The sequence below is a fragment of the Vulpes vulpes genome, chromosome 10 (genome assembly GCF_048418805.1).
Source record: "Vulpes vulpes isolate BD-2025 chromosome 10, VulVul3, whole genome shotgun sequence".
In the NCBI taxonomy this organism is placed as follows: Eukaryota; Metazoa; Chordata; class Mammalia; order Carnivora; family Canidae; genus Vulpes; species Vulpes vulpes.
Genome location: NC_132789.1, coordinates 6,744,808 through 6,772,420, shown reverse-complemented (window position 1 = coordinate 6,772,420; position 27,613 = coordinate 6,744,808). Strand labels below are relative to the sequence as shown.

At 47.7% G+C, this 27,613-nt stretch overlaps 1 protein-coding gene across 1 annotated transcript; it reads right to left on the bottom strand.

Moving 5' to 3' along the window:
- Positions 1–429: 429 nt before the first annotated feature.
- VPS37B (VPS37B subunit of ESCRT-I) lies at positions 430–27,446 on the bottom strand. The gene is made up of 4 exons (XM_026017096.2): positions 27,270–27,446; positions 4,759–4,930; positions 3,210–3,292; positions 430–2,424 (listed from the first exon to the last, which is right to left on the bottom strand). Exons 1-4 carry the CDS (start codon positions 27,378–27,380, stop codon positions 1,927–1,929), a joined length of 864 nt encoding a protein of 287 aa, XP_025872881.1. The 5' UTR covers positions 27,381–27,446; the 3' UTR covers positions 430–1,926.
- Positions 27,447–27,613: the final 167 nt, after the last annotated feature.

The window sequence follows — 27,613 nt, the reverse complement described above, 5'->3', positions numbered from 1 at the left end:
AGGTCCTTCCCCAGCTTCCAGAGGGAAGCAGCACCTAACTCCCCCTGGGACTACTGCCTGGGGGGGGGGGGGGGGTCCCCGCTCCAGAACAAAATGTCACCCACTGACTTCTGAATTCCCAGGAGCAGTGCAGTCCATGGACTTAGGCCGTGGGCTGGGCTAGGGAGACACTGAGCCCAGAGGGCACCGGCCACCCTGTGGCCACCTCCTCACACAGGGAGGTAGCGGATGCCCTTCTGCCCTTCAGTCATGTCCAGGAGAAGCTGGTAAACAGCCTTTTAAGCTACTAGCGCCAGGTGAAGGCAGACACTTCAGCCAACTTGGGTGGCTTTTTAACGGACACACAGCTTCCCTCAGGAACCTCTGACCACTGAGAATCTAGAACCAAACACACCACGACCACCCCCAGGTAAATAAATGACAGGACCATTGTTGTTTCTCTATTTATTAAAAAGGGTCCTACAGCTTTACAACCCCGGCTCAGGCCTGGCCCTGCAGAGCCACGCAGCCAGCCTGGCAGCCCCTTCCCCACGTGGTCTGGCTGCGCCCCGGGCAGCACCCTCCAGGAGGGCGGGCAGCAGAGGGATCAGGGAGGGGCAGGGCAGCAGCTGGCCCCCCTGCAGCCAAACGCCCGGGAGGCGGCATCGCGGCTGAATACAAAGGTTGGCGGCCTCGCTCCCGGCCTGCTGGGGCGGACCCTGGTGGAGCTCTGCCTGAATTCTGGCACCTGGGCAGGTGAGACCCCAGAGGGCCAGGAAGAGCGGTGTTGGCACCCTCTGCTGATCCTGCTGCTGGCCGCCTCCAAGCTGAGATGCTGCTGGAGTCCTGCTGTCCCACTTCTGCCCCAAGGCCCCGTCAGGGGAAGAGAGAATTGGCTAGAGGACGGCGGGGACACCAGACTGCTTCCGCTTGGCAACTTCATGAACGCAGACAAGCCCTGCCCTGGGAACGTAAAGCTGCTCACGAGAGCTACCCCTCCACCCACCCAGCCTGGGGGCCTGCAGGAGAGCCGGGGCCGCACCCTCACTGGCACCAGGGGAAACTAAGGCACAGCACAGGCCCCCACAGGTGTGACCACACACTGCTTGTAAAAAAGGAAATTGCATTCACTTCTGTACTTCAATCTGCTCCAAATACTATGTGCATTTTTATAAAGTTTCCCTGAATGATCCTGTGTCCAAAAAGTTCTTTGCCAATATAAAATAGGAACATTACAGACGTAGTAAAAATATTGGAGTAGTTCTTTGTAGAAAGGCTCGGGGGCTGGTCCAGGCAAGAGAGAGTGGGGGAAGGAGCTGGGGACATCCTCTGCTGTGCAAAGTCCAGCTCAGACCCATCTCTGCCCCCCCTGGCTGCAACTTGCCCAGCCTCTGGACCTGGCGGTGGGCCCAGTGCAAACTCCACAGGGGCTTTGAAGCATCCAGGTGTGGGGGGAGGGGTGACGGGCACCCCCTGCCCACAGATTCAGGAAGCACCTTCCAGGCTGGTCCCCTGACCAACCTTGACCAGAGATAGCGGTGGGCTAGGCCACACAGCACTGTCTTTTGCTAACAAAGTGGAAACGATGGAGCATGCTCGTTAAACAAAGCTGCAAAGGAAGGACCACACTTCTAAGTGGGACGGGGAGGGGGGTGGGGGGGGAGGACACACTCTTCCCCCAAACTTAGGAGTCCATCAACACTACAAGACTTAGGGATCATACTGAACACATACACCAGTGCGACCATGGAGATGCCAGGCTGAAGCCTCGCACACACAAGCCCCTGGGGCCAAACCTGGGTTCTAGGTCTACTTACCACTGACCTACAGTTCTAAAATCAAATGGATGTGCTGCCCCAAGGCACCAGCGCCCTGGTCCTCGCAGCCTGTGCGTGCAGAGCCCTGGCCAGCAGGTGCAGCACAGCCTCCCAGGAGGATGGAGGCGGCTCACTGGAGGATGAAGCCTGGCTGGTGTGGAGGCAGCCGGGGTGGGGGTCTCTGGGGAAGAGCGGGTGGGTATGGAGACATGAACTGTGCAGAGAATCCTTGCTGGGGGGGCAGGCCCGTGCGGGGGGGCAGAGGAGGGCACTGTGATCCTGGGTACGGAAGGGTGGGTCCTGAGGCCATGGCGGTGGTAAATGGCGTGGCCAAACGTCCTGCAGGCACCGGGGGCGGTGGCGGGGGGATGCGCCGAGGTAGCACGGAGGGGGGCCCACTGGCCTCTGAGGTAGGGTAGGGCAGGGGGGCTGCAGGGGCTGGCTCGGGCACCCTGGGCAGCAGCGGGGCTGGCGCCAAGGCCTGCGGGAGTCTCTGCCCCTTCAGCACCAGCTCCTGGAGCTTCTCGATTTTCACTCTTCGTGTGTGGGCCAGTTTCCGCTGGCTTTGATAGACATCGATGAAGGAATCCAGAGGAAGCTCTCCATCGAGAAACTTCTCAGCCATGTTCTGAAAGAAGCAGGACAAAGCTGATTACAGGGACAGGTCAGCCCTTAGGGAAGGAAGCTCCCTTCACCACCCAGAGAGCAGCCACACCCAGTTTCCTTCTATCACCCATGCCCCACTTACCCCACGTGCAACACTGTAGACCCTGGCTGACCTCGGAGGAGCTCCCCACCCCCACCAACCCCTGGCAGAGAAAGGGACAGAGATGGTCATGACCACTCGCTGCACCCCATAAGCTGGACAAGGCAGCAGGCCTTAAGGGGGCCTGCCTGAGCGGAAGGGAGTCTCTCGGTAGCCCTGAGCGGCCGGGCTTTGAGGCCCAGAGGAAACCACTGTAGCCACTTGCCACCCTCTCACCAAGCCAGCTGGAGTCCGTTTCCTTCCTTCCACTGACTGCACCCTGACAGGCCCTGAGACCGGGTCAGCAGGAGAGCCACCCGTGCTCATGCCCTACCCAAGCCCGGGATGAATTCAACCACTGGTATAGAGTGGCAACACGCCACCCACCTCAATTTGCTACGTCTGCACAACTTCAGACCTTGATTCATGGCCTTACCTGCTTTGTGAGGCTCAAACCTTGAGTGCTCAGCAGGCCACCTCTTACAGGCTCTGCTCTGCCTGTAGCTTCAGAGCAGACATTAAGTTGGCTGCCTTGGGGCCGTGCAGACTCAGTCCAGTGCACACCCCTTGCTTGAGGACCAGACCCACCAGAGCCACCTGGCTGCCCAAAGTGGCCCCTACCCTGGTAACTGTGCTCTGGGGCACTGCGCCCATGTTGCTGTCTTTACCTCAGTGTCTTCCTCAATCTTGGCCCCTTCTGCCTGAAGAAGTGCCAGCAGGGTCTCCAAGGAAGCGCTGCTAGACTGCTTATCTGGAAGAAGCCATAGGCATGATGAGAGAAGGGGGCATCTGGGCACACACTCAGAAAGAAGCCATAGGCATGATGAGAGAAGGGGGCATCTGGGCACACACTCAGAAACCACCGAGAGCTCCAGCCCCTCAGAGCGACACGCTCCCCCAGACTCCTAGTTACCCTCCTTTCAAAGAAAGAGCACTTTAACTGGAAAGGTAATGGGAGAGTCACACCTGAGAGCTGGCTTTCCAGGAAGCTGAAAGTCAAGGCCTTAAAATCCAAGAGAGGAAGGCATACACAGGACAAACTCAGGGTGGCACTATGTATCCCACACCCCATGTTGCCATGGGCTCTACAGAGGGCTGTCACCCAACACAAACCAGCCCACGTAGATTTCCTTCATATTTTTGAGTGATAATTTACATAAATAGATGTAACTTAAGCCAATGACCTAAATCTTTACAAATGTATGAACCCCAACCCCCTCCCCATATCAGGATACAGAACATGTGCAGAGGCTCCCTAGGCCGGCTCCCAGAGACTCCCCCGATACCCAGTCCTGCCTGGTTCAGGACGTCACATGAGCACATCACAGAGGGTGTGCTCTTTGCTGGCTCCTTTCACTCCATACCGTGTCTCTGAGATGCCCTCGTTTCTTTTCAATGTCCATTGTATAGAGACCAGAACTTACTAACCCAACTTTATGTACACAGACATTTCGATGGTTTCCAAATCCAGCTGTTACAAACAAAGCTACTGTGAACATTCTGGGGCCTGTCCGTGGGCAGACGCAAGCACGCCCGGAGTGGACCAGCTGAATCACAGAGTGAGCACAAGTGTTGTTCAGGTAGGTTTTGCTCAACAACTTTTCCCAAGGTGATTTTTACCAATTTACATTACAATTTCCACCCTCCCTCCAAGGGAAGAACTCTGGCTGGACTGCCTGGCCGAGAGCTCTTACTGCAGTGATATGCAGAGGCAGAGAGGGAGACCCCCCACCCCCACCGGGTATCAGACCTCCCCAACAGGGGAGTCTCCCCAGCCTCACTGAAGGACAGAGCTTTTAACCTTTTCTTCACCACAGCTCCCTTGAAAGCCACCCAGAGCACTCAGGACTCCATGCTCATTTCCTCCAGCTCTTCATAATGACTAAGTGTGATGTTAAGATGAAATGTCCCCGTGAGGAATATTTCTCAGGACTAACCCCAAGGCCTTAACTACATAGGAGAAGATTTAAATATCATGATTCAGAAAATTACCTTTTCCTAGGCTGTTTAGAGAAGAGGAAATTTTGTTTAAAAAGTGGCCAAGTTTCTTTGCTAAATAGCTAAAATGATCCCGTATATAAAATTTTTCTTTGTGGCATTACTCCGTGTCTCAATCTGCAATTTTTCCATCACAATGCATCTTTCCTGATAGCCTAACAGCTTGAAAATGTGCCTTCCCTCAACTCTGTTATTGAAGGATCACCCAGAAAAAGTTACCTAACTTGGTCTTCTTTATCTGATAGGCTTCAAAGAGAACCTGGAGTTCCTGGTATTTTTGGGTCAAACGTGCTTTCAGGGCATCCAATTGGGGCTGGTACAGAAGGTTTCCTTCTGCCAGGCTCCGGTTGCTGGCGAGCGTCATTTCCTTGTTAAGCTGAACGTTCTGCGTCTGCAAGGAGCAAGGATGATGAGAACCAACAAGTGTTAGATTGCAGACCATCCCCCCCCCCACCCCCAGGTCCCTGTGCCCTGCCCTGGGAGCCGCCCCATTGCCACATCTGCTGGCCACATCTGCTTCTGTTTGGGCTGGTCCCAAGCTGGGACCACCTGCGGGCCACTCTCAGCCAGACTCCAGCCCCTCTGGGTTTCTAGGTTGGACACAGCTCCCTGTTCTTAAAAAGCAAAGCCACTTCCTCTCCAACAATCTGCAGACAGGCTTTGTCTTGTGACCTGTCAAGTCTCTGCTTCGATAGCTGCGCTGTGGCTGGTATCCCTTACTGCTGCCATTATGCTGGCAGGAATCAACAGCTGTAAAGATTTAGGGCTAGATTTGTTCAAAACCAGTTTCTGCTGCTCCACAGGAAGTTAAAGAATCACTTTTAACAGCAGAGGACCAGTTGGCAGGGTGTCAATTCTGGCTCAATCATAAGGCTTAGAGATCAAACACAAAAGCCTGACACCCCCTGGGAATGAATTCCGTTTACAGTGACCTTGCTCGCTCTCTCACGCCCACCCCCTGCTCCTCTGTGGCTGAGGGGGAAGGCGGGACTCCTCCAAGCTCCAGACCCAAACTGGGGCCCAGAGGCTTATCTGCCCCCCAGGGGTTGTTTGGGAGAGAAGCCCTGGGGCCCAGACCACAAGGGTGAGGGGGGAAATGGAAGGTCTGAAGACAAGGTAAGGAATTCCTAATGAAACTCAGCAAAGCTATGTTTAAAGAAAATCCCAAAACCCAAATACATGAGACACCATCCCTACTGGCTAGTGACAGTCCCCCACTATCACGGCCTGCCCACAGCAACCTCACTGTCTGGACCTGAAGTTTCCACAGCGCACAGTCCTGTCCTGTTAGTCTTTCCCTTGATATTTGCTGCCACCCCACCTAGGCTATTTTTGCCATGACTTCCTTCCTCTTGAGAGTCTGGGTGCAGATTTCCCACTGCACTGCCTCTGCTCTGGCCACACCCACCCAGGACGCCAGCCCAGCTCCCAGCACAGCTTGCATGCACTCCATGCACACACCCACTGCACCCATGTACCTGTGCACCCACTGCATACGTGCACGACTCACATGCACGCCTTCGTGAAGTCAGAGAACAAAGCAGCAGCCCTGGCCCCCAGGCTGGGGGCTCCCTACAGCAGACACATGGTCTGTGTCTTTGGCATCTAGGAGCTCAGCCCAGGACCCCAAAGATTCAACTCTCCTTAAAATGGAATTTAAATTAAGGATTTAAATTAAGATAGAAAAATGAGCCTCTAGCTCAACACTACAAAATTAGTGCAGCAGAAATACTCTCTCTTGCTGCTTTTAGCCGGCAGGGAGAATCTAGGGCCCTCATTCAAGCAGGGTTCCTGGCAGTGCAGAGTTCCAGAAGGGCCTCCCTCACCCCTCTTTTCCCCCACCACAGCAGCTCCCCCGCCCTGTGCATTGTATCCTGAGCTCCTGCACAAGAGTCTTTCCTTCCATTGTTTGTTCTTTCAAATGGCTTAACAAACAAACATAAACCTTTGGCCACTTGGGAACACAGCTCAGCAATTTCTTTTAAAACTAAACATGCAGGGACGCCTGGGTGGCTCAGTGGTTGAGCATCTGCCTTTGGCTCAGGGTGTGATCCCAGGATCCGGATTGAGTCCCACATCAGGCACCATGCAGGGAGCCTGCTTCTCCCTCTCCCTGTGTCTCTGCTTCTCTGGGTCTATCATGAAGAAATAAATAAAATCTTTAAAAAATATAAAAATAAACATGCAACTACCACGCGATCCAGAAATGTCCTCCTGGGTGTAGAGGCCGAGAAAAATCAAGGCCATTCCTCCTCAAGTTTAGCGTTAGTGCAAGTACAGCCATCTTAGGCCCCTGTGAATAAGAGCTGAACTTTATGGGAAAAACTGCAGAAAGTCCTCAATGTCCTCGGCAGGTAATCCCATATCAGAAAGACAACAGAGCCCACACCCATGGTAGAAAGTCCCCTGTTAGAATAAGAACAGAGCTCAATGCCCTTGAAAGCCCCATATAAAAATGTAAACAGAACTTGAGAAATTCCTCCACCCCTTCTGAAAATCCCCTAGACCAGCCCATAAAAACCCAGCAGTAACCCACTTCGGGATCCAAGTCCCTGCTCCGTTGTGTCGGGTACACTTGGACCCAAGCTCGAGCTTGCAAATAAACCCTCATGCGCTTGCATCGGTGTCGGCTCCTTGGTGGTTTCTCGGATTCGCAATCTTGGGCACAAGACTGGGCATTCACCCTGGGGAAATGCAAAACCCTGTCCATGAACGTTCAATGTGGCTTTATTTGTAACAGCCAAAAACCTGAAGCCACGCAGCTCAGTGGCGGACAGCTGAACCAAGTGCACCGCATCCACGCCAGGGAACACCTCTCAGTCTTAAAAAAAGAACAAAGTCTGACACCCATGGCAACTTGAGTGAGACTCCAGGGAATTATGCAGAGTGAAAAAAGCCAGGCCAAAGGGTCACACTCGAGGATTCAGGGTATACAACACTACTGAAATGACAGAGCCCCGGAAACGGAGACAGGTGAGCGGTTGGGGAAGGGACATCGGGACGGGGTGCCCCACTCTCCCCTATTCTGACCTGGGTCACTGTCCTGGCTGGGAGGGTTCCCAAGGGGTTCCCATGGGGCGGGGAGTGGGTGAGGGACACACAGGATCTCTGTTATTTCTTACAGCCACTGCGAATCTACAACTTCAACATTTAAAGTTTAATTATAAGTCAACAAACTGCTGATGAGTTTCTTTATACCCTCCACCCCCCACCAGTCTCATCTGCAGGCTGAGAAGGGGAAGGTGCTCAAGGCCCCACTTCCCTGCACCCCAGCCTTCTGGTTCAAGCTTAAGTCTTTGTTCAATAAACATTTACTGGGCAACTATTATTTGCCAGGCCCTGAGTTAGGCCCAGAGCACTAAGAGGAAGAGGAGCACTCCTATGGGCACATAAGCTCAGTCGTCATAAATGGAACAGACCTTAGCATATCGTGATCGCTGGGGCATCAGGTGACCTGGTCCCCACCTGCCCACCGGGGAATGTCTGAAAGCACTCCTAGTCCTTCCCTCCACTGCCTTGGAGCACAGGTTCCTTCCTGTGGTGGAGCCCCAGCATCTGTGTCTTCCCTGCTCATGGTCCCCCCCAACCGGAATACAAACACAGGCAGGATCTTGATGTGCCAAGTACCTAGCGCCTGTCAGCCACTTGGTAAGGATCTGCTGACTGAACCAGAGATCCTTCCCCACCCGCCAAAAGCCAGTCACTTGAGGCCAGGTCCAGCAAATAAGATGGATCACATAATGTGTGTAGGAGGAGGGGGATAGCTGTGTACGTCAAGCAATAAATGCCCCAAATCTCTTACGTAGACAGGCTCCCTTGAAAAAAGTCCTTTGAGACCAAGACTCCTGGTTGCAGAGTGGGGGAAGCGGGTCTCACATTGGATCTAAGACTAATTCCAAAAGCAAGATCTCCATAGGGACCCCCCGAAAGGTGCTGGCATCCTGAAGTGCATAATTGCAGTGTGCTGCTAGAGGACGGCCTGTCCTTCAGCTGTGCGGCTCCACTGCGGCCAGATCTTCAGATCACCTGAAGGAGAAGGGGTGCTGGTTTGTACCCACTACTCGGACCAACCCTGGGTCAGCCAGATTCTCCAGGAGGGGGCCCAGGCACCACCACTCCAGTCTCAGTGTAAAACACATCTACAAAAGAAATCTTATTCTTGTAGGGTCTAAATCAGGTCACAGAAACTCCTAGAAGAGAGCAGCACAAAGCATCACAGGCTAGAAGGGTGGTCTGTTTGCACAGGATGCATAAAGGCTGGCTTAAGCCGCCAGCCAGCAAAAGAGCCAAATACAACTACAACAGACGGCCATCAAAAGCAGTCTGCAATTTTTTATATCCTTTGGGTATTCAGATGTTTTTCCGTAAGTGAATATTGGAAAGTTCTAAGTGGTCACCCAGAGCACACCCACAGCACTCTCTGGGGAACCACAGCCAGGACAGTGTACAGAGGTGGGGAGCAGCTCCTCAGGCTTCTGATAAAGCAATCCCAACACTCCCATGAGCCTCAGAACTTACCTGGGATGCTGCATTAAGTGCAGAAAAAGACTCTTTCCTCCATAATATTCCTTTCCATTGCTCCAATTAGAAATGGGGAGGAAAGAGTCAGTCTTGTTCTATGATTTGCAAAGCAAAGGAGAGCTGGCCAGAACAGGCCTTGGGGCCCTCTGCGTGGGGATGGCGCACTGGGCAAGGTCCAAGTGGAAGCCACTCTGGGTGACACATGCCCGGCTCCACCTCCCTTAAGACCAACTCCCGCCTTGGTGTCTATGACTGAATCCATGCCATGACTCTGAAAATGCCTGCAGGGGCCACCATGGTTTAGAAGCCAGTCAAGGGCCAACAGATACATGAAATTGAAAACCCTGTTGCCAACTTCTTGATGGTTCTCATGATCCTTTTGCTCAGCCACAGAGAAATCCTTTCAAGGGACACCTGGGTGGTTCAGTAGCTAAGCATCTGCCTTTGCCTGAGGTCGTGATCCCAGGGTCCTAGGATCAAGTCCTGCACTGGGCTCCCTGCAGGGAGCCTGCTTCTCACCCTGCCTATGTCTCTCTGCCTCTCTCTGTGTGTCTCTCAGGAATAAATAAATAAATAAATCTTTAGAAAGAAAAAAAAGAAAGAAATCCTTTTAGGAAATAGCCTTGCTGTGGTAAGGAAACATTTTTAAATATGCACTCCAGTTTCTTTTTCTGCTCATAAAAAAAAAAAAAAAAATGAGACGCAGGACTGTAGCACATAGAGCGGGACCCCATTTCTACAGTTCTTTCTGCTTACCTCTGAATAATATATCTTCTTTCTTCTTGTACACTTGTAGTGCTTGATCCACTACAAGCATGTATAAGTTTACAGAAAGAGTATTATTTTTTAATTTAATACAACCTGTTAGTATTAGAACCAGAAGAGCAGAGGCTCTAGAAAAACAAGCCGTTTCAAAAAAGGGTGACACGGGTGAAGGGGATTAGGAGGTACAAACTTCCAGTTATAAAGTAAGTGATGGAGATGAAGAGTACAGCATAGCGAACATATATGTCATATATGTCAATAATATTGTAACAACGTGGGAAGGTGACAGATGGACTACACTTATCATGGTAGCCACTAAATCATCTACACAATTGTCAAATCACTACGCAGTCCACCTGAAACTAATATGACGCTACTGGTCAACTATGTTTTAATAAAAAATATAAAGGACCATTGACCACAAACACACACGGAGAAGAAAACAAAGTATTTTTTACATGCTTGTCCAGGCAGAAATGTGAAGACCCCTTATGTCTTACGATGCTTACATTAATACACGAAGTTCTCATAGCACGCACATGCTACCTCAAATGCATGCCAGGAGTTCTTAATTTGGGCCAGGAAGTATGGTAGATATAAACTCCCCTCTGGGGATGCCTGGGTGGCTCAGCTGATAAGCGTCTGCCTCCGGCCCAGGGCGTGATCCCAGTCCGGGGATCGAGTCCCACATTGGGCTCCTTGCAAGGAGCCTATTTCTCCCTCTGTCTATGTCTCTGCCTCTCTCTCTCTCTCTGCTCTGGGTCTCTCATGAATAAATAGATAAAATTTTTAAAAATTAAAAAAATAAACTCCCCTCTGGTTGACACATGCAATGGTCACAAACGAGAGGCACAGGGATGGGAGACTGCCTGTACTCTGCCAGCCAGTGCAGGGTCAGAGGTTTGAGCTTGTAGTGGAGATTTTCCAAACCAGACGCTTCTACAGTGTACAGTGGTCTGGAAGTGAATGTGAGAAGAGAAGATTACGACAGTGATTGCTCTGAAGCAAGACTCTGTCACCGCAGAGAGACAGATGACACAGAACACACACGGAGACACATTATACATGAGGGGGGGCTTCACATACACCTTCCCCCGCGGCTGACATTCAGCCTTCTCCACTGGGAAGGCAGGTCAGAATGGTACGATCTGACAGCCTTGAAGCCACTACAATCTACACATCTGTTTTAAAAAACACTCACAAGGGCAGCCCAGGTGGCTCAGCGCTTTAGTACCGCCTTCAGCCTGGGGCCTGATCCTGGAGACCTGGGATCGAGTCCCACGTCAGGCTCCCAGCATGGAGCCTGCTTCTCCCTTGGCCTGTGTCTCTGCCTCTCTCTCTCTCTCTCTCTCTCTCTCTGTTTCTCATGAATAAATAAATAAAATCTTAAAAAAAAAAAAAAAAACACTCACAAACTTCAGTACCTCGAGTATAGTTCCTAACAGCCACCAGATGCTCCAACACAGTGTTTGGTTGGTTGGTTCATTTGTTGTGTCATTTGTTCATTTGTTGTGTTGTTAGCACTTTTGTTGCTAAATTCTGGGGAGACAATAACCAAAAGAGTGTCCTCACAACCCTGAATGTAGGCAGGCCCTGTGAGCATCATGCTGCCCAACTCCAGGGGGCCTCAGGCCCTTCACATTGCAGTCCTGAACACAGACTGCATTTGCTCTTCAAATAAATGGCTCAAGAGAGAAAAAGATCAACAACAACAAAAATCCAAATAGATATGAACTTAAAGACTTAAGTTACTGGTGATGTGAAAACTTCACTTCTGTCAGCACCCTACATGTTTCAACAGTATTTGCTAAAATTTATTGAGCACTTACTGCATGCCTGGCATTGTGTCACTTTCTCTTCATGCACCTAATCCTCTCGGTGAAGGGGAGACAGATTTCGCCCCATTTTACCCAGAAAGAAATACAATCTCAGGGAGGTTTAAGAGATCAGCAGAGTCTCAAATGCCAGTAAGTAACTGCAGAGCCGTGAGGTTAAGTGTCAGGATATTCCGTCTCCAAAGTGCATTTCCAAACCATACATCTGCCATGTGGATTATGCCCTGCATGATGCCACAGCATCTGCCATCCACTGCGTAGAACCGATCTACTCTCATTTCTCTATTTTCAGGTTCCAGGACTCATCTAAATTTCCATTTATATCTTTTACTTACATTTTTATTGAGGATATATATATATATATATTTTTTTTTTTTTTTTTAATTTATGATAGTCACACAGAGAGAGAGAGAGAGAGAGAGGCAGAGACACAGGCAGAGGGAGAAGCAGGCTCCATACCGGGAGCCTGATGCGGGACTTGATCCCGGGACTCCAGGATCGCGTCCTGGGCCAAAGGCAGGCGCCAAACCACTGCGCCACCCAGGGATCCCTATTGAGGATATTTTCAAACACAAAGAGAAAAGTAGGGAGAGAAGTATAACGAGTTTATGGACCTTGTCCAGGGTTTGACAATTAGTGACATTTGCCCATTCTGCTTCATTGAGATACTCCCCAAGTTTTTTCAAGTATTTTTTTTAACATTTTTTTATTTATTCATGAGAGACACAGAGGGAGGAGCACAGACACAGGCAGTGGGAGAAGCAGGCTCTATGTGGGGAACCCGATGCAGGACTCGATCTTGGGACTTTGGGATCATGACCTGAGCCAAAGGTTCAACTCCTGCCACCCAGGAGTCCCTCCTCAAGTATTTTAAAGCAAATTTCAGGCATCCAATCATTTCGCCTTCAACTTTAGTATGTATCTTTAATGGGGAAGAGCTTTACAACTATAATGCCATGGTCACACTTATTAAAATTAACAATACCTCTCTAATTTCAACTTCTGCATGTGTTGGCTTCAATTCCTCCTGTAATGAGCTTCTGCCTATCATGGTTGACCATCTGAAATCCTTTACATAGGAAAAAGAGGATAACTGTTCCTACAACACTACCCACCCAGTGCTGGCACCTCAGACCAACTTTTAGAAGACTGAGTTAAGATCAAGTAACCTCTGATAATGAATAATAAGCTTTGGCGGGGGTGGCATCATTATTAAGTAATGGATTTGGTTTTTTTTTTTTTTTTTTTTTTTTGGTTTTCAATTAATTGCAGTTAGTCATCTTCCTGATGCTCAAACTACCCACGGCCAGTTGGAGACACTTCAAGCACCCTCCATCCCCAGGGCTGGACAGCTTCCCTGTTCTCTAGGAGAGCAAGGTGTCCCAGACCCACATGTACATGTAGTACATTTGCTGCCCCGATCTGGACCAGCCCTTCTTGAAGAAATACTGGCTCCTGGGCAGCCCCGGTGGTGCAGAGGTTTAGCGCCGCCTGCAGCCCAAGGCATGATCCTGGAGACCCTGGATCGAGTCCCGCATTGGGCTCTCTGCATGGAACCTGCTTCTCTCTCTGCCTCTCTCTCTCTCTCTCTGTCTCTATGAATAAATAAATAAAATCTTTAAAAAAAAAAAAAGAAAGAAAGAAAGAAATACTCGCTCCTTTTGGTAGAAAATTCGTTTTAATTTTTATATTTTTCCTCTCCAAATAAAATTAAATTGAGAACTATCCATAATACAAAGATGAGGAATAAAATAAATCTTAGCTTTTGTACTTTCCTACCACTAGAAAACATTAGGTTGCATTAAGACTCTAAATACAGCAAGCTTATGGATCAGGTGACCAAAAGGTTGGCATACATTCAGTCAGGTTAATCTCTCCTTTTATTGTACTACACTTGATCTAGCTCACAGATTAATCTCAGGGTAAATATCACCAAGGTCATATGCAATTTGAGTGTAGGCTTTACTGTTAAAAGTTAGGTTATTAAAAAGCCCAAATTCATCTTCCATTCAGTGAAGACCTTGCCAGTGACAAACTCCTCTCTCTCCAGTTTTCCAAGTAAACTCGGGCTTTCAGTGGAGCCTGTAATCCAAGTCCACAATATCCCTGAGGTGTGCTGCAAACGTGGCTTCATTCAATACAAAAATGAAATAACGGTTGCAGGGGATCCCTGGGTGGCTCAGCGGTTAAGCGCCTGCCTTCGGCCCAGGGTGTGATTCTGGAGTCCCGGGATCAAATCCCACATTGGGCTCCCTGCTTGGAGCCTGCTTCTCCCTCTGTGTGTGTGTGTCTCTCATGAATAAATAAAATCTTAAAAAAAAAAAAAAACTTAACGGTTGCAGAGTTGGACTGGTTAACATGTTAACAAAATTAAAGATCTGAAAACTCAAAACTACAGTGAAAGAACTGTAGAACATTATGAAACTGTCCTAAAATACAACCACCTCGTGGGTTGTGTGAAACCATCTCCAAGGCTACAGCCTACTCAGGAGAGAAAATTTACCAGCTGCTTATCTAACATTCCACCAAAACAATCCACTCAACAGAGACAGGATATCAGATTAATAAAGACTGTTATTTTTGATTGAAGATGTCAAAATCCTTGTTGAGATTAAACTTACTATCTTCAGAAACTAACAGGCAGGGACACCTGGGTGGCTCAGTGGTTGAGTGTCTGCCTTCAGCTCAGGGCATGACTCTGGGGTCTGGGGATCCAGTCCGGCATTGGGCTCCCTGCGAGGAGCCTGCTTCTCCCTCTGCCTCTGAGTGTCTTTCATGAATAAATGAATAAAATCTTTAAGAAGAAGGAAAAGGAAAAGGAAAAGGAAAGGAAGAAAAACTAATAGGCAATGGGACGTAGACTAGAAAGATCCCTTCCAAACGAAACTGACTTCCATCTTAAAATTAATGTTACTCCGTGCAACTAACCATAGAAATGCAAAAAGCTAGGTTTGAAAATAAATGGACTATTCCCAGAGAAGAATTAAATGGTCTCAGGGAAACACAATTAGATAGCTTTCTAGAAAAAAAAAAAAAAGATAGCTTTCTAGTTCTGGCAGGTTCAACATACCAGGGTGCTTTTGTTTCCCTCAAAGATTTACTTCCTAACATTCACAGGGGTGGGGGATGATCTCCCTACTTCCTGGACTTATGTAGATAATGATGTCAATAATAAAGAAATATAATAATAGGTGTGACCAGTTCTGATAACTTGTCACATGCTACAAAATGTTCCTTTCCTAGTATCACAACCTTTTAATTCCTGAGTATTCTGGGCAGAGGGAGGGAAGAACAGAAGGCAGGACAAGAACATCCAAACTGATGAAAATATTAACTGCCTTTGCCCCTAGTCTCCTAAGGGCAAGGGGCTTGTCACCCTTGGTCCTACCGAATCAATCTTGGCAGGTGAGCCAGGGAAGCCATTGAGAGGCCTTCACTCCATGTTATCAGAACCAATTAGCTGCTGGTTAGATGAGCAGTTTGGTTAAAGCCATAAACCAATAAACACACAAAATTTTAAAAATATACATTTGTCCATTTCTTCATGTAAGGCAAAGGTCTTTTCCTAGAGAAAGGGTCCATTAGCTTGAGTTCCAGAAGTTCTTCATCATTCAGACCACATCCGTGGATGTGGAGGGCTTAAAGACTGGACAAGCAAGATGAGTGCAGAATCCTGAAATTCTTCCATTTTCTTGCAGCCTGGTCCACACCTAATTTGCTAGCAAGTTTGTTTCTAGTGCACAGCCCTCTATTTATTAACTCTTTCCAAAGCACTCAGCTCAGTTTTCTCACCTTGTCTTTTCATTCATGGCTCATCAGTTGCTACAGTACTTAATGAAGTAAGTTAATTAGTGTAAGAAAACCAGAACAAACAGGTCCTCAACTCTCAATAAGTATCCAACTGCAGAGTGGGAGCAGAAACATCCAGATACCTGATCATGATCATGGGGGGCATCAATCAATCACTATATATGATGGTGGGAAACACCAATTACTGTAACACTCCAGAAAAAAAAAAAAAAAAAAAACACTCTAGTTAAGTGGAAGGAGGTCAATTAATAACTTCTACCATAAATTTAAATCCAGAATACTCCTTCCTTCCCCAAAAGAAAGAGCCTATGGAAGACAGAATCTCTAAATTCTGCTTTTCTTATTAGCAGTTTCTAGCCAGGACAAACCACCAAAGTAATAATTTGTTTAGTAAGACCTGAAGGGTTTTTTTCCTCTTCTCTATTTTCTTTTAACCTCAATTTACAAGAAATGCATATATGAGAATCTTCTGGGCTAGTCTTTACACAGGTGCAAATAAGAAAATGCCTAACCAGATGAATCTTGGGTTACCTGTATTAAGATTACAGCTTTTGACTATTTTGCTTTTACGTTTAAAATATATCATGACACAAACTTTCCAAACACCTGACTCAAGAATTAAGTTTAGTGGATAAAACTTACTCTCACATGACTAAAATTATCATCTTTTATTCAGTATGAGAAAATGCTATTCTAATAGTGGGATTTTTTTAGTACAAGATAAAGAGATTAGTCAAAGAAGAATCAGTTACCTCAAAATTATTATACTTAAATTTCATAACAAAAAATACCTGCAATTTTACATGATGTAGGGAATTTGATGTTCTACCTAAAAACACCTACCTAGATACTTAAGACTCAATCATTTTTTAAAAATTGATATTTTAACAGATTTATGGTCAAAGATATTAATAGCAATATAAGATAGCGAAAAAAAGCATCTAAATATCCAATAATAAGGAAATGGCCACATAAATTAGGATATATTCACATGATAAAGGATCAGGCAGCTATTAAAAACACTGTCATAGGGGCACCTTGGTGGATCGGTAGGTTAAGCATCTTGACTTCAGCTCAGGTCATGATCCCAGGGTCCTGGGATCACTCTCTCTCTCTCAAATAAATAAATAAAAATCCTTTTTTGTGTTGTTTTTTTAATAAAAATCTTAAAAAAACAAACAAGCAGGGCAGCCCCAGTGGCTCAGTGGTTTGGCGCAGCCTTCAGCCCAGAGCGTGATCCTATCCTATGTCAGGCTCACTGCCTGACTGCCTGGAGCCTGCTTCTCCCTCTGCCTGTGTCTCTGACTGACTCTCTCTCTCTCCACCCAGTCCCCGTCCCCCCCCCCCCCCCCCCCCCCCCCCGTGTCTCTGACTCTCTCTCTCTGTCTCATGAATAAATACATTTTTAAAAATCTTAAGCCCCACACTGGGTACTTAACAGAGAAAAAAGAAAAAAAAACAGAGAGAGAAAATGCCCAGGGTTTAAGTTAAAACACATGAGTGCATGAGCACACACATACACACAGCAAAAAACTATACAAAATGATCCTGAGTGGGGGGAAAAAACAGGAAAAAAATCCACAACAGTATTTCTGTCTGGGTGGTGGTACTACATGTGACTATGTGTTTCTTCTTCAAAATGTTCTGTATTTTTTAATTTTTTTATTTCTATAATAAAAACAAATATTTTTAAAGATTTGATCAGGATCCCTGGGTGGCGCAGCGGTTTGGCGCCTGCCTTTGGCCCAGGGCGCGATCCTGGAGACCCAGGATCGAATCCCACATCAGGCTCCCGGTGCATGGAGCCTGCTTAGCCCTCTGCCTATGTCTCTGCCTCTCTTTCTCTCTGTGACTATCATAAATAAATTAAAAAAAAAAAAAAAAAAGATTTGATCAGTTAGAATCAGAAATTTGAAATACTACTCAAAACAAATAAAATACCACATACTCCCTGTGTTCTTTAACAGAGTATGTGAAAGCAGGCCAGCCATTGAGGACACAGAGCTGGCACCATTGAACATCAAGTAACTACGGTACCATGTGTGAAACAGAAGTACCCACGGGGAGTGGAAGCAGATGGCACATTTATCCCCTAAATAAGCAGTTGCCAAAGCATGCTCCAGGGAAGCAGTCCCAAGAGCTCCATGATCAAGTAAGTTTGGGAAATGCTGCAATGTCTGTCCCTCTGAAGCTGCATCACACACTCTAACAGTTAAGAACCAAACAAAGCAAAGCAAAACAAAAACCTTTTTAGCACTGATTTCCCGAATTTCTTTACCATGGAACTCCTTTTAATATAACCACCACTGACATCCACAGAATTAGGACCCCAAGCACAGCTAAAGGAAATACTACCCTGAACCAAACAGCCCCAGCACCTTATTAAAACTGCCACGGCTTCTATCTACTGGGCACTTCATACTGGCACGGCAACATGCTCATCACCTTACAAACATCATCACGTTCCTATAACAACTCGACTAGTAAGGCTGCTCTTATAATGCGCTCATTTTTTTTTTTTTTAAGATTGTATTTATTTTATTCATGAGACAGAGAGGGAGAGAGAGGCAGAGACACAGGCCAAGGGAGAAGCAGGCTCCATGCAGGGAGACCGACGTGGGACGCGGGATTCCGGGTCTCCAGGATCACACCCTGGGCTGAAGGCGGCGCTAAACCGCTGGGCCACCCGGGCTGCCCAATGCTCTCATTGTAAAGAAGAGGGAACTGACAGGAAGGGTAACGTGCCCAGGGTTTCCTAGCGACCCAAATCCCATCTTTAACCACTATGCTTAAGAACTGACCTTACATTTTTTCTGAGGCTTTTTATAACTTTTGCCTCCTCTTTTCATTTATTTCCGGATGGTGTTACAGGCTCTGTTAGTTTTTCCCGATACCCTTCAAACATCTGCCACTGACAGACAAACCATATGACCAACCATGTTCCTATTTGAATTAGGTACAAAACAAGACTCCAAGGACCTGGCGTGTAAGTCAGTGACTTTGGCTGCCTCCAAAGGCCTTTGTTATCAACCATCTTTCAGCCTTCTAGCTCATCTCCGTGCTTTCTGGTCTTATCCCCTCAAATCAACCCTCCCACCCCCCTGGGTTATCTGAACCATTCATTTAAGTCCCAAATGTGACCGCAGTACTCCTGTGGCTCCCTCTGCCCTAGAGGATCAAGCCATCTGGCCTCTCCTGCTTCTCTGGCCTCTTCCTCTGCCTAGCCCTGTCCCAGTACCTCCAGCAAGGCTGGAATATTACTGTTGTGAACACCCCTTTAGGCTCTTCCTCTGTGTCTGTTCCTGCTATCCACCCCCATGCCTAGAAGCCCTTCTCCCTCATTACCTGGTCAACTTTTCCTTTGAATCACAGCTCATGAGTCATCTCCTTCAGGAAACATTCTCTGCAGATCTCCCCCACCCCTGTAAAAGCTTGCTGGGTGTCCCCCTCCCCGTTCCCCTCCCCCCTAGTGTCCCCATCACTACTGTTTCATACATCCGATGTTTGTGAAAACTGACTTTTGTACACCTGCTCAATCCTAAAAGAGGAAAATGAAGTGGCTTAGTGGCTTCTCATCTCCAGGGTGCTTCATAAAGGTTGAGTAATGAATAAACTTGCTCGGCCTCAGCTGTGTTCACACTAAGGAAAGCTGCTGTCTGATGGCAAGCATTAATTAGCACTTACTCTGTCCTTCTGCCAACCTAGGCACTGGGCAATGGATAGGAATAGAACCTTGAGGTGCCACTCATGGTGGCACCACCTTTGGTGATAATGAAAGATCTGACTCTAAAGAAACATCAACTATGACACTGTTGTAATGTAACAAGCTATGCAAATAACTGCTTTTCACATTAATTCTTTGGCAGAATAATGAATAATATTCCTCATAATTCCAAGAGAAATGCTTAAAAGTTTTCTCTTGACATACTGCAACATAACCTATGACAACAAAGCTACATCTACCTCTACTTTCATTCTTCTCTATGAAAAATTTTACAAAGAACTTTCCTTTGCCTTTTTCCCACTAGGTAGGACAGTTTTCCCTAATAATGATAGAATCTGAAAAACTCACAGAACAGAGGGAGGAAATAAACCATCTCTTGCCTCAGCATGTACTGAGAGTCAGTGATTACGTCCGTGAACAGTGGCTGACACACAGGTCACTGTAGAAAACCCTGCAATGCATACTTGGCATATTCGCCACAGCAACATTCTGCTACAAATAGTGCGATAAAAGCCAAACATAGATCTTCCTTAACTTACAATGGGATTTCATCCCGATAAATCCATCATAAAAAATACCGTTAAGTCAAAAATGCATTTAATACACCTAATCTAGTGAACACCACAGCTTAGCCTGGCCCACCTTAGGCTCAGAGCACAGACACGAGCCTCCAGTTAGGCAAAATCATCTACCACAGATTTTATTTAATTGTAAATATGCTCTATGCCCAACATGGGGCTTGAACTCACGACCCTGAGAACAAGAGCTGCCCCAACACAAAGCCTATTTTATAATGAAGTGTTGCCTATCTCATGTAATTTACTGAGGATGCACGGCCAGTGACAAACAGAACGGCCGTGTGGGTGCAGGTACAATCTGTGACCCTGGTGATCACATGGCTGACGGGGCACTGTGGCCGCTGCCCAGCATCATGGGAGAGGATGGGACCACAGATCACGAGCCCGGGACAAAACAAATTAAAAATTCCAAGTACGGGGATCCCTGGGTGGCGCAGTGGTTTGGCGCCTGCCTTTGGCCCAGGGCGCGATCCTGGAGACCCGGGATCGAATCCCACGTCGGGCTCCCTGCATGGAGCCTGCTTCTCCCTCTGCCTGTATCTCTGCTTCTCTCTCTCTGTGTGTGACTATCATAAATAAATAAAAATTTAAAAAAAATTCCAAGTACGAAAAAAAGAAATTCCAACTATGCTTCCTACCGAAGGTATATCACTTTCACATCATTGTCAAGTCAAACAGTTGTGAAATTGAACCATCATGAGTCAGGGTCATCTACAAACAACAAAATTGGCTTAGCTCAAGAGCACATCAATTCCGCTTGACAGATGAGGCTCAAACAGTTCAGTCTACTTCTAGGTTCCTCTTTCGACTGGTCTGAGGCAGTACAAGCACGATGACAGGATGTCAGCTGGTCTGTAAAACACCAGGCTCGTTTCTCGCTGTTTCTCCCAGCCCACTAATTACTTCTGGTAGCCTTTCAAACTTTTATATTCTTCCTGAAGGAAGCTGACCCCCAAATCTGTATCTCAGCTGACTGTTCCTCTGAGCTTCAGAACCGTATTTCCAACTGCTGCCGGAGGTGCCATGTAACTATCCTCCCTGTCCCCTCACTCTCAGGCTGGCAGGGTCTCAGGGAGCCCACTCTCCCCTCCTGCCACTCTCACTCATTTCCACTTGCATCCAGTTGGCTCCACTCACTCAGCAACACCCACATGCCAGGGACACAAAGATGAACATGACAAAATGGAGCCCCCAGACTAGCCAGGGATACAGGGAAATAAATGTGACTTACAAAATGTGTGCCAAGTGCCACACAAGACATGTACAAAGAAGCTAAGGGACTGTGTGTCTGTGACTGAGGAGGTAGGGAGCACATGGCAGGCAAAGCTGGTGAGGTTGGAATCCCCTCAACACTGGTTTCCTCCAACACTGGTTTCTTCTTACCTAAACTTCCACTTCCACCTTGGCCTTTCCTGAACCTTCCTGCACCCATGCAGCCCATACTCTGCTGCCACGTTAACCTTCCTAAAGTGTACTTCTGATCATATTGCTCCTTCTGCTCCAAACAGTCATGGAAACTCACTGCAACCAAATGAACTGCCTTCCACTCACACACTGGTACTCCGCCCTCACTGGCCTCTGTCCCCATCATTTCCCTACTCCCAGGCAGATCTGATCTGATTAAAGTAGATAGATGGTAACTCACCAAAGTCTGTCCTGTGCTTGCTTTCCTGCTCTGGGCCTGTGCTCTTGCTGTCACTTCTTCCTGATTCCCCATGTTTCTCTCCCAAAACCCTACTTAGAGAAATAAATATCTGATTCAAGACAGTGGCTGGGGGTGGAGTGGGGTGTCAGTCTCAGGATGGAGCACAAAGAGGGCTTTTCACTGGATTGACTGTGTTTACTTCCTAAGCTGGGCGGCAGGTGCACAGATGTTCCTTATACATTATCCCATACCCTCTCAGGAGTATTATCATATTTGATCATTTTCTTAAACCTTACCCACCTGTCAAGTCCATCTCTTGCACTAGGAATCTAACTACTCTAGACAGAGTGCCCCTCTTCATTTGACCTTCAAGGTCATTTACAATTCACTTGTGGCCCTTCTTCTTAGTCTCTCTTTTTAAAAAACTGTGGTAAAATATACCATAAAATATATCATTTTAACCACTTTCAAAGACCACTTTTAAGTATATCCCCACTGTTGGGTAGCCACCATCCTCCATCCTCAACGTTCATCTTCCCAAACTAAAGCTCCCTACCTCTTATTCTCCCTTGCACTGTTAAGTGCCTGCATATTTGGCTTCTTCTTCAAATTATAACATGGGGATTATGCCCTCCCTATTCATGTTTCCATCCTTTTTTTTTTTTTAAAGATTTTATTTATTTATTCATGACAGACACACAGAGAGAGAAGCAGAGACATAGGCAGAGGGAGAAGCAGGCTCCAAGCAGGGAGCCCAATGTGGGACTCGATCCCGGGACTCCAGGATCATGCCCTGAGCCAAAGGCAGACGCTCAACCACTAAGCCATCCTGGCATCCCATCAGGTTTCCATCCTTAAAATGCCTCACATGCAGTGAGTGCTCCACAGCTATTGAACCAAAGTGGAATCTTCTTGAAATGGCAGCAAGGATATGAAGCCTTTTCATTTTTGCAGTAACAGCTAATAACAATTCCCTGAGTGCTCACTGCACTAGGTGCTATACTAAGCATCTTATACACTTACCTCATTTAATCTACCCAACCAACCCAATGAAGTAGGTTACTGCTGTCATCCCCTTCATTTTCAATGAGGAAGCTCCACTTGGAAAGACAATACTTGCCAAAGGTCGCATGGCAGTATCAAAAGTCAGTTCTATGCTATACCACACCCACTGCACTTCTAATCTATGCAAAAGTAGAGAGCAATTACATAAGTGACCAGATTTCACCAGAGCCAGCCAAACAATTCTGAAAATCTCGCAAGAAAGGGGGAAGCCCCCTCTGTGCCAAGTACTGCCTTCACCTGCTATTACATTGGGCTTCATAAAACCTGCATAAAAACTACCCTCACTTTACAGTGGAGGAACCAAAACACAGAGAGTTTAGCTGAAATAAGGTCACACAACTCTCAGCTATGCTCTTTCCACAAAATCTTTGTTTTTTTTAAGCTTTACACCCAACATGTGGTTTGAACTCACGACCCGGAGATCAAGAGTTGCATGCTCTACCAACTGACTGACCAGCCAGGCACCCCTTTCCACAAAATCTTTTTCTTTTTTTTTAAGATTTTATTTGAGAGGGAGCGTGCGCGCACACACAAGGCTGGGGGGAGGGCGGTTCAGAGGGGAAGCAGACTTCCCTCGGAGCAGGGAGCCTGACTCTGGCTAGATCCCAGGACCCCGGGATCATTGATCTGAGCAGAAGGCAGATGATTAACCAACTGAGCCACGCAGGCGCCCCTCCACAAACCTTAACGCCTCCTTTAAAAAAATTAATTTCAGAAAATATTCTGTCACAGTAATTTTTTACTCGAGTTATTATAATAAGTCCATAGAAGAGAAGATTCAAACATAAAAGTTGAAGCCTTTGTATACACAATGACTGCACAACGTGAACAGAAACAAACTCCAGTAGCAGACACTCCAAGAGTTTAAATCTTAACTTCCAAAAACCAGTCCCACCAGCGCTCAGCGCCGTGTTGAGGAAACAGTCCCTGGGTTTAAAGCAAGGTCAGTACATTTGAATGAGCCATTATGATTCATGCAGTAGCTTTGCAGCCCCACACAAATCACACCAGAACACGCCTTAGGGAAACAGCTTCTTCCAGACCAGACTCTGCACAAAACAATCTGTTTTTTCAGACCCTCAGCGTTTTTGCATGTGGGCGATTTCATTTGCCAAAGAAACACGGACCCTGAATCTGAATCCTCAGTTAGGTGGAATTATTAGTTAACACTAACCAAACCACATCCCCTCAGAAAGCACATTGGGAGACATGACCCAAGAGGTGGGGTTTAGCTGCCTTATCCCCTAAGCGACAGTTCCTTTTAAGGGAGTGTCCCATAAATCCAATGGGGTTAATGTGGACAGAGAGAAGGGCACATTCCATTGCCATGTAAAAATAACTTTAAATAAAAATAAAATGTGTGTATATCAAACATCAGCCCACAGGAAAGGAAAGAGCAAAGATCACTGGGGATGGTACATTTAGGGAACTGCATTATGGACAGGAGGAACAGGAAAAAATAAATACATAGGCACTGAAAATGGGACCATCTATAGCCGCTACACGATTTTAATGTCTTGAGCTGCGCTAAGGCTCACACACCGCAATTAAAACAATGTAAGTGAAGTATAGTGCACAGCTATATTCAAACCTAACAGTGAATCCTTCAAAACCTAGCCACGCTTTCCAGTCGCCACAAAATATCCCCTCAGGCTTAAAGAAGTCTTACTCTACAATTTAAAACACTTCCTTCTGCCAATTAAAGGGGAAGAAAAAAAAAAAAAAAGCCTTTGGTTCAGTTTAAGAGATTCAATGCCCGAAAAGGCCTGTTTCATTTATGGTATCATCTTAGACCTTCCGAGATACATAATCATTTTGACCATAGAAAAGTAAAATGTTTCTTAAGCTAACGGCAAATAAAAATTTACCTAACATTCTTGAAATAAGACCCCATTAACTTGTTGGGACGATGTGCTATTAGTGGCTGTCAATAACCCTTCTAAAAAAGAACGAACCAGATGATTATTAATAACTGCAATTACTGGGGATCCCTGGGTGGCTCAGCGGTTTGGCGCCTGCCTTTGGCCCAGGGCATGGTCCTGGGGTCCTGGGATCGAGTCCCACATTGGGCTCCCTATGTGGAGCCTGCTTCTCCCTCGGCCTGTGTCTCTGCCCCTCCCCCCCTTTATCTGTGTATCTCATGAATAAATAAAATCTTAAAAAAATAACTGCATTTACTCTTTATTGAGCACTAACTACATGCAGTGCTAACATGCACTATCTCACATAATCCATGAAATATTATATTAGCCTTCTCCAACAGATGCTCAGAGAAGTGGATTAACTGGCATGGGAAATAGCCAAGTCCAACCTGGAGTAGATGATTCCAAAGTCTCTAAGTTCCCTTTTTTCAAGAGAGGAAAGTTCACAGAGCATTTTTTTCCTGTGTCTCATAACCACCCCGAAATAAACCAATGCATAATGTTAAGAGCTCAAAGTACCATGGCCAAAATTTTAGTTATTCATGTTATTCTTGTTCCTACAGAACCATGCCACATGTGAAAAGGGGAACAGGATTTGCTAAGTGACTGTAGCTAGGTGAGCTGCTTGGCTAAAGTATTTTGGTTTTCTTGATCATTTCCTTGTTTTAAAAGTGCTACACCCTGAAGAACAAACTGCTGTTGACTAAGTTAACTTGAATTACGTGGTCAAATCAAATGCAGTGGGTCAGTCCTCAGTCTTTATATAGGATATTCTGGTAGGAAGGTCATCTTTTTTTTTTAATATTTTATTTATTTATTCATGATAGACAGAGAGAGAGAGAGGAGAGGCAGAGACACAGGCAGAGGGAGAAGCAGGCTCCATGCCGGGAGTCCGACATGGGACTTGATCTTGGGACTCCAGGATCGCGCCCTGGGCCAAAGGCAGGCGCTAAACCACTGAGCCACCCAGGGATCCCCAGGAAGGTCACCTTTACCAAAAAAGGCAATCAAAAAAGTTTTGCTAGGTTAACTGCATTTCCCTTTATGTAATAATCTTCCGTATCTTGGGCAGAGGAAACAAGTGATGCTCTCCCTAACAGCCTTGGAATCGGGAGAATTACTCGACTCTTTCCACTCCACTAAAAGGCGGCTTATCTCTATTAAGGTAGAATACAATCAATCTAACTACACCAATATAAATACAGTATTCTGTTCTTAGTGAAACAGAATAGTCACAAAGCAAAATAACCTAGTATTACACACTAGAAAAATATACCTGTCATTTTATTATTAAACTAGAAAGATGCCTGCTGACATACAACAAAAGGTCTCCCTGCCAACTGAAAGGCAGAGAAACGAAGCAAAGATTTTATTTCTTTAGAGATGTGAAACTCCTTCAGTCAAGAAAGATAGATTTTGTCACTTATTATTCTCTAAAATGGCAAGTGCCACACGGAGACCATAAATGAGGGAAACTGCATCTCGGAGCAACGTTCTATGTGCCAAGTTACAAAGCTCGTGAATACAAGGGGTGTATTAATGGAGAGACTGATACCATCTTACTACAGTGGCCTCTCTGTAGCTCAGGACAATAATCTGTTGAGGGTTTTCCAGTGATTTTGAATGTGCAACCTCCATACAAGCCCCCTTTTAAGGAAGCTGGCTCAGTGCTGAACAATCCCTCTTCGGAAAGAAAGCCAAAAGCCCCCACTCTGGCTTCAGGGTGAGAGGCTCAGCCCTGTAGGCGTGGGAAGGCTCAGACTTGGAGACAAAGAAGTAGGAGTGGTAAATGGGCTAGGGAGAGCTGGGATCAGCTTGGGTCCACCTGCCTGGAGGAGACGCAGCCCTGTAGGATGGGACATTCAGGGAAAGAGTCCAAAAAAGCCTGGGAAAAGGAGAGACGTAAACAGCGCAAATCCAAGCGTGAAGTCGGTTACCCAGGAGAGCAAATCATGCCACAAGAGATGCAGTAAGATAACCAGAAACAGGGTGGCCATATGCCTTCCAGAGGCTGGGCAGGACCTTGACTGGGGGGAGGGGGGGGGGGCCTGTCATGTCCCTAACCCCTTTTATCTCCCCCCCCCCAAAAAAAAAACCAGCTCCAGGAACTTCCTCTGGCCCCAACAGGGTAGGACATTGTGGGGCAAAGCCACCACACTAGATTCCCACATTCCCTTCTTTCACAGAAGGGGGCAACTTTATGGAGAAAAGGATTCCTGCTCCCACCCACAAAACCAAGGAGAAAAACCCCCTAGGATGGCTCTACCAGAGCCACATCCAAATGGCTCCACGGGGCCCCTCCAAGTCTCCCTGGAACGTTCAGATACACAGACCCCTCGAATCCGCGGCCTCGTGCCTCCCAACCCGAGACCCGGCCCAATCCTAAGTCCAGCTCAGATCTACCGGCCCCACAAGCCCGTCCTGGAAAGGGCGATCCTAAGACTCCTATCCAGCTAGCCCCCTCGGCCCCTGAGCAGCTGCTCGCAGACCCCACGACCGCCTCGGTACGCCTGTGCCTCTCAGTCCTCTTCTCGAGCCCCATCCTCTGTCCAGACCCAGCCCTCGGCGCCCTCCTTCCGGTCACTCCTTGTCCTCCTCCGAGCCAGTCTCGTCCCCCTAATTCCCTCCTCGTCCCACCAGACTCAGCCACAGCCCCCTGGGTCCCCAGGTAGCCGTTCCCGGCTTCGTCCCCGGCCCCGGAGCCTCAAAGCCTCGCTTCGAACGCGCTCAGCCCCCGAGCCCCGTCCCCTCGGCTCGAGCCCTCGGCCCAAGTCCAGGCTCGGCGGCCGCCCCACCTCGGGCCACCTCGGGCCCCGGCCCCGGCCCGCACGCCCCTCCTCGAGGCGCCGCCGCCGCCCGCCTCACCTCCTCCATCTTCTGCACCATGTCCGTCAGCTGCCCCTCGTCCTCCAGCAGCTCGTTCAGCTGCATCAGCGACAGCCCGGCAAACCGGGCTTCGCTCCCGGCGCCCGCCATCCCCGCGTCTCCACCGCAGCCGCCGCCGCCGCCGCCCGGGCCGCCAGGCTCCGCCAACCGGAAGCACCGCCCTCCAGGCCCGCCCCCGGTGGGGGGGGACGTGACGCCAGCTCTGGGGCATGACGTCATCACCGCGCGGGCGGGCGGACGTAACGCCGCAGGCTGGGCGTGGGGCGAGTCGCGAAGTGGGGTTGCCCGCGGGAAGGTCGGGGGCTTCTTGGGGAAGCAGAGTT